General features: G+C 57.3%; 1 protein-coding gene across 4 annotated transcripts in view; it reads left to right on the top strand.

The window, feature by feature from the left end:
- The first annotated feature begins 250 nt into the window (after window positions 1-250).
- Window positions 251-7,539, top strand: part of STXBP1 (syntaxin binding protein 1) — a 29,408-nt gene continuing 22,119 nt past the window's right edge. Inside the window, exon 1 of one of the 4 annotated variants that reach the window (XM_068914752.1) lies at window positions 251-592. In XM_068914752.1, the coding sequence (XP_068770853.1) occupies window positions 556-592 (37 nt within the window). In that variant the 5' untranslated portion in view covers window positions 251-555. The remainder of the gene's footprint in view (window positions 593-7,539) is intronic. The other 3 variants (XM_068914751.1, XM_068914754.1, XM_068914753.1) reach the window with 3 other exon arrangements.

Here is a 7,539-nt window from a genome sequence, read left to right as displayed (position 1 = left end):
GGGAGGCAAGACTTTGCCTCAGCGATGGCAGAATAAGCCCAAAGGTGCCGGGCTACTTCTTAGGGGGAACATATAGGGGTGCCCAGCGCGGGAGTGCGCGGTGCGCGGCGCCCGGCGCGGGGGCTCCGGGTGCGCGGCGGTGCGCGGCGGTGCGCGGCGGTGCGCGGCGGTGCCAGGCGCTGCGCGGTGCTAGGCGGCGGGCGGGCGCTGCGCTGCGCAGCGCTGCGCTGCGGCGCGGGGCGGCCCCGCTGAGACCGGGGGCGGGCGCGGAGCTGACGTGCCCGTCCCGCCTCCGCCGTCTCCCCTCCCCTCAGCGCAGTCAGCTGAGATCCCCGCCGCGGCCACCGGATCGCGGTGTCCCCCCCTCCCCCCCGCTTCCCCTCCTCTTCCCTCCCCCCCCCCCAAATATTATTGTGCCGCCGAGGGGAGCAGCGAGGAGAGGCGCCGCGGCCGCCGCTCCCGCCACCCGCAGCCGCGCCCGTGCGCTTCCTCCCTTCCTCCCTCCAAGTCCTTCCCCTTCCCGCTGCGGACCCCCGCCCCCCCCGGCAAGGCGACATGGCCCCCATCGGACTCAAGGCTGTGGTCGGAGAAAGTAAGCAAGATCGGCGTCTGGCCGCGCTCCTTGCGCCGCGGGGGGATGCGGGGCGCGGGCGGATAGAGGGGGGGGGAATTGAAAAACCGAAATTGACCAAGCTGGAGGGTGGTTGGGTCCCCGCCGTGAAACTGACCAGGCTGGGGGGGGCCGGGGTTGTCCCCGCCGTGAAACTGACCAGGCTGGGGGGGGGCCGGGGTTGTCCCCGCCGTGAAACTGACCAGGCTGGGGGGGGCCGGGGTTGTCCCCGCCGTGAAACTGACCAGGCTCGGGCTCTTTTTTTTTCCGCGGGGAAACAGGCGCGGAAGGGAGATATTGCGGATGCGCAATACGGACCCTCGGCGGCAGGATCAACGCCCAGCGCGGGGGGGGGGCCGCTCGCAGCAAGCGGCAAGACACGGGGAGAGCGTGGCGGGCGGGGGGGGGGCACCGGCAGCACGCGGGGGTGGCTTTTTCTTTTTCCTTTTTTTTTTTGGATGTGTGTGTATGTGTGTGTTGAGGCTGTTGGGATTTTTCTGCAGTGCTGAGGGGAGGGGAGGAGAAAGGGGGGCGGTGGAAAAGGTGGGGGGGGTGAGAAGAGGGAAGCGAGAGGCGCTCCGTTCCCCCTCCCCGCATCTGGCTCCTAAATGGGTGGCCGGCGAGCCGCAATCACCCCATCAGAGCATAATCAGCAAATCCTAACCAGGCCCCCCCGGGGGTCTAGGACCGCAGCAGGGCGGCAGGGATGTCCGGCTGGGCAGAGATACCCATCGCTAGCGCCGTTAAGATGAAAGGCCGGGCGCCTCACGGCTTTGTCTGCAGCAAATCCTGCTTTAATGGTGGTTTCTCCGGACGTGTCTGTGCGCCCCCGCCGCAGATCGCGTCCCTAATCCGGGGGCGGCGGCGCCCCCAGCCCGGCCGCCCGGGGCCGGGGGCCGCGGCGAGGCTGCCCGTGCTCCCCCCCGCCCCCGCCCCCGGCCGGCGGGACGCGGCGCCCGGCGCAGCCCCGGGTGCAGTTCCCGGGGATTTCTGTGCTCTTCGGGGTCGCGATCCGCGATGCTATTTTTGGCACCGACTCGCCGATGAGCTCTGGGGTTTGGGAGGGGAAGGGGAGGTGAGAATGGAGAAGCTTCGGGTTTGCTTCCTTCTTCCCCCTTCTGTTGCAAGATGATATTTTCAGCGTCTTGGTGTGTGTGTGTGCTTGGGGCGGGGGGAGGGGGGTCCTCCTAAGCGCCCGGGGCTGGAGAGGGATAGGCTCCGTTCCCTAGAGCAAAATCAAAGCAAAAAAACTCAGCGTAAAAATAACTAAATAAAGAGCAGAAATGGCAGGACCCGGTGGAAACTTCCCCCGGGCTCCTGCAGCCATGAAAAGCCTTTCCCGCTCCCCCTTCTTCTTGCACGAATTATTTCCGTGGCATTGTGGCCAGCGGGGGTCGATTCTCCTTTTGGGGGTGCGAGGGCCGTTGGTGTTTGTCGGGGGGTGACTGAGAGAAAACCCGGTGGCTGGGTGGCTCTGGCTGCAGGGAGCTGCTGCTTTGTGCAGCCAGAAGGGGAGTTAAACCCTCCCGCACAGGCTGCAGATGGTGCGACCGGAGCTGGTGGTGTGATCGGGTGGGTGGTGATGGGGAGGGGGGGGGATCCCATTGGATTTATGTCCTGCTTTGTTCCCAGTCATCACCTGCCCAGGGAGCCCTGTGCCATCCCCGCGCACCCCCCCACTCAGCACCTTCAGATGCTGCACTGGGGATCGGATCTGAGCTAGCTGAAAATAAAAGAGAAAAGGCAGGAAAATGTCCTGTCGTTTCTCTACTGCAGGATTGTCTTTGGGGAGGGGGGAGGGCTGGCTCTTGTGCTTTGCTAGGTTTCTTCTTGGGGGGCTGGTCCCTTCCCCACGGCAGGATGCAGGGAAGAACCAGGATGGAGAGAGAGGCTGCTCCTAGCCCAGCTTTGCAGGGTGGGAGGAGCTGGACCAGCCGGCTGCACTCCCCAGGCAGGATCTCGGTCCAGCTCGCACAGCGTGCTGCTTGGTAGAGAGGGGACAGAGACCAGCACCACTGCATGTCCCTTATTTTCATTCATTGTCTTTCTGCACTGAAATATGCTGGGAACAATCACTCGTGTGCGTGCGCACATGCGCACCCACGCGCGCACGCGCGCGCACACACACACACACACAGGTTCAAGCCAGCATCATGGAAATCTGGCTCAATCCTTCCCTTCAGGGTTTGATAACAAACAGCTCTGTTATTCCCTAAAAATACTGTTTCAGACTGAAGACGATAACCAGTAGCAGGGCATCAGTCTCATCACAGGGATATCTGGGAAGTGTGGCTATCTGGAATGAGAGGGCAGGGTTTCCATGTTGCCCAGGCAAAATGCTGCGTAGGAAGGAGGGACTTGGGCACGCAATGGAGGACCTCACGTAGTTCAGCCCACCCCTCCCACCAGCGTACCTGGGGCTTGAGTTGCTCCTTGAAGACTTGCACTGGAAGCTCCCAGTCTTGACAGGTTAGTTCCTGGTTTGAGTTGCCCTGCTGGAGCTGCTCCCCCAGTGTTAGGTAGGACCAGTCTGCAGGGTACCTAGACTTCCTACCACAGGGTGCAATCCAGCTACCGCAAGAGTTTCCCCACATCTCCCTCACTGCACCATGTTGCCCTTGGGCAAGGATTCCCCTAAGGTTTATCTGAAGGGGAAGGAGATGTTTCCTAAGGAGCAAGATATCCTAGCCTGGAGCCTAAGGCTCCTAGCCCTATCAGCGATCCCAGGGCAGGACATCTCTGCTGGGGTTTCCTCCTGATGGAGGGAAAGGAAGGATGCTGCTGTGTTGCCATGGTTCCCTCTGCCAGGCCCCACCTCCAGAGCTGCGTTCTGCCCTGGCTTCCCTCCAGGCCAGGATTATTCTTCTGACCAGCTGGTGTCATAACAAGACGTGTTTCAGAGACCACTGAAGAGCTGCGAGTAGGTGGGCAGGAAGGTGAGGTGGGAGAGCATCACAAGAGCCCCACGTACAAGGCAAAATCTGGTTGTCACCCCCTAAAAGCCATGGGGCACGTGCCTGCACCTTCCTCACAGTATCCGAGTGACTGGGGCTGCATCTCTGCCTGAAGGTCACTTTTCTTACGACCAGGGCCAGAATTTTCAAGAGCACTCTTGGCTCTCCAAGGACCTACCTCAGAACAAGGTCCTTCTGGTGTCCTCTGCTCCCACTCTGCAGCCACCTCCCAGGGAGCTCTGCTGGAAAGCCAGTTCCTTTATTTTGGTGCCTAGCTGGAAAAATCTCACCCAGTTTGGGTGGGAGCTGGTTCCACCTCTGAGCACTTCATTGAATCGTCTCCAGTGAGTCAAGGCTGGCTGTGCTACAGGGACAATGTTTGTACAGTGCCTGGCACAACAGGGTTTTGGTGCAAGACACAAACTCCTGGCTGCACTGGTAACCAGAGCATATGAAGGTGTACTGGTGTACAGAGCTCCTGGACGTGTTCACCAGCAAGAGGAGAGAAACTTCCCTGAGGGCTTCCTTTTCCTCATGTTGCCGTTACTAACAGGTAGGAGACGCAAACCAGCCCCCAGGATAATCCTGCTGTGGAGCAGCACGGCTCCCTGCTCCTTTCCAGAGACAAGAAAACACCTTTCCCCCAGGAGATCAGCTGATCCCTCCCACACAGCATCCTCACAACAGCGCTTTCTGAGGAGCCTGTCTCTGTGCAGCCTGCTGCGGAGCTGATCTGTGCCCAGGCAGGACCCAGGCAGAGTTTTGAAAGGCCAGTTCTGCCTCCCGCTGGTGCCATCACTGCTATCAGGCCTTGGGGGTGTTCAGTCATGCTCAGCCCAAGAGGGAAGAGCAAGAGGAGGTGCAAAAGACCGGGTCTGCTGTGCCGCCTGCCCCAAGATTGCCCTCAGAACCACACCAGAGAGCTTCATGGTTAAATTATCCACGCACAAGCTCTGACGGGGGCCAGCAGCCCCCGTGTACAACACCCGTACGGCTCATGCCTCTGGCACGAGCGAACCAGCTGGCTTAAACTCCCACTACTCAAGCAATACAGCATCATTCGGTGTCCGTCTGTAGCTTTTGGGAGGTCAGGGCAGCTGTGTCCCCATGCGGGGAAGCGATGGCACAGGTATCCTGGGTATATGCTGACCCACATGTGCTGTGCTGCACCTCCGCAGGCCAAGGAGGAGGCACCAGCAGCTGCTGGGCGCAATTGCTGCCAGCCTCAGGACACAGCCAGGGGCCCCACTGCCTGGTTGCAGGTGCATGACTCACCTGGGCTGCCTGGCACACTGCAGGGCTCCCGTCACTCCCATTCACCCTTGTTTCCATGGCGGGGCACTCAGAGGGCCACATGCTGCCCATTGAGGATGCTCCGGGTCTGTCTCAAGGCCCAGGTTACGAGGCTTGCGTGCTGCCCCAGAGCCGGGTCTGGTAACGTCTCTGCCAAGCGGAGGAGGAGGAAGAGGCTGCAGTGAAAGGCACAGGGCCGGGCAGGCCTGGTGGGACTGCAGCCACCTCTGCATCGGGGGCAGAGCCTCCAGCCCTGCTGAGGTGCTGGCAAAGCAGATCGGTAATGAGGAGGGACTATCTGCACTGTCCCCCATGAGTGGCAGCAGACCCTGAAGCCAGTTGCTCCTTCTGATGGTCCAAGGGCAGCTCGTGTGCCTGACCTCCTCTTGGCGCTGCGTCTCTGCAGCCCAGGGGAGGTCTCCAGGGCCCTGCATCGCAGCCTGCACGTAACGTGCTGTTGCAGGAGTGGGTGCTTGGCAAAGGCTCTGCTGGGGCTTTTTGTATTTGTCCTCATGGGAGTCTGCTACCAGTGAGTCTGCTCGCTTCCAGTGTCAGCTCTTGGCTTGAAAAAATACATGCAAAATTCAGCTCCTCCCTCCGAGGCCCAGCCTGAAGAGCCCTAATTTGCTTGCACTTTGTTGGAGAACCCACTCAGAAAGTCCTAGCTACACCCAGAAGGGGTCTGAGCAGTCCTTACCCTTGAGAAAGAGTCACCTGCCCTCTAAGATGTTGTAACACACCCTGTGTGAGGCCCTACCACAGGAAAACTCTTTATTCTTCTCGGCACTCCAGGCAGCTCAAAGCACTGTTGACATTCGCTGCGCCAACAGCACCTAGGACTGCTGACAGGGCCAAGTACAATGTCTCTGCTGGAGGGTGGAAATACCTGATGGAAGATGACAAGAGTTAGTTGTGGGTGTTGCTTTCAAAAGGAGCCTGACCCCAATGTGTGGCCCAGCTGATTATAGCCAGAAGGAAAGACTCTATTCACCTCCCAGATCCTTTTGCAGACCAGAGGAAAATGTGTCAGGAGTGATGCCCACAGTGAATTTCTCACAAATTTTACCCCATTTTTTCATTGCAATCAATGAGAGGGATTTGTGGGTGTGAACGTGCATTTCATTTTCCTTATTTCCTTTTGGTTCCGTTACTCAGTTTCTAAAGAGTTCAAGATCTCGGATCTCTGCCCCACTTTCCTCTAGGCATTGCCGGTATTATGAAGGTTTTATGTGGTTTTGGCACGTGGATATGAATTTGTACATCCTTCTTGAGATCTGTGGAAATTGGAAAAAAACAGTTAATCACAGGTTACTATGATTATCATGACTAATCCTTGAAGCTAGATCCCTGGTGGCGATGCAGTGCTGAGCTATTTTGTTGACAGGGCACACCCCAGAGTAGCACAAAGTGTTACTTGGCATTGATTCAACATGTTGTGTTTCACCACTAGCTGTGGGGGACGTGTATGCTGACATATGTACTGCTGACAGTATGGGTGTGAAAATATCAAAATGTACCTCATCTGGGGTTGGAGATTCTGCCCATGCTGGACTTACAGCAGCCTGCTGGTATTGAGGGTGCTTTGGAGAGCAGATCCAATGACAACATGGTGAAGGAATCCTCCAGAAAGGCTGGGGTCTGCCACATGAGCACCAGGAATAATCCAGTTTGAAAAATAGGTGTTCAGGATTCTAGCTGCTGGAGTAATGTTGGAGAATTGCTTGGTTAATGGGCAGAGTGGTCTCCAGACTCAAATCATCCCATTAAAGTTGAGATGGCTCTTAGCTGCAGAGATGGATGCCGGTGGGGCTTTATTTCCTGTAAATGAGATTATTACCTATGCCCTAACTGCAGTCATTGCCTCCCTGCAGTCCTCTCATCAGTGGAGCCTGTTTTAGATAGGATCTTTTTAGGAAACGGTACGCTAGCACCTAGAGATCCTGCTCTGAGGACATTTCTAAGGTAGACGCGTGGTCTACTGTATTCAAACGCAGTTGTACCCATGTAACATCTACACTGTCTTGAGCAATTAGTTAATGAACCAGCAAAAAGCAGTTGCCAAGCCAACTCACACCCGAACATGTTTGTCGTGGAGATTCACCATGACAGTCTTTTAAAAGAAGTGGGTCTAGAGCTAACCTCACTGTGGACTTTTGTGATCCAGCTTTGCCAATCTGCTCGGTGAGATTTTGAATCTCAAAATGGAGGACATGTGAGGAAGCTGAAAGGCCTGAGCCCTGCCTGTGACAGAAAGAAGAGCCCATAGTTAGGGCCATCCATCTTCTGTATGACCTTGGGCAATTCATATAGTGTCTGCCCATCCAGAAAACTGACATCTTCCCTTTCCTCATTGGACCAACCTGTGCAACCTATGAGGCCCTGAGACGTGGCAGGAAAGCAGGACTGAGCCATTTCTGACCAGCAGGAGTTTGGCCTTGTGCACTGCTTACTCAGGGAAGTGCTTGGCCATCGCTGCTCTGAGCCTTGGCGAGTGAACCTCTGGCACAGACCAGGCTTGGGTCAGCATTAAAACCAAAGTATTCACTAGCTACGGCATCTCTTACCCATCCCAGTGCTCCAGGATCAGGCAGTGGTGAAGACAAGGCTTTACTGCTTCTACTGCCTGTTTGCGTACACTTTGGAGCTGCTCATTAAGTTTCAAGCTCTTTCTGAAGCAGGATA

This window comes from Struthio camelus, chromosome 20, assembly GCF_040807025.1.
Source record: "Struthio camelus isolate bStrCam1 chromosome 20, bStrCam1.hap1, whole genome shotgun sequence".
NCBI classification, from domain to species: domain Eukaryota; kingdom Metazoa; phylum Chordata; class Aves; order Struthioniformes; family Struthionidae; genus Struthio; species Struthio camelus.
Note: the sequence above shows the minus strand (reverse complement) of the source record. Positions and strands in the feature narration are given on the sequence as shown.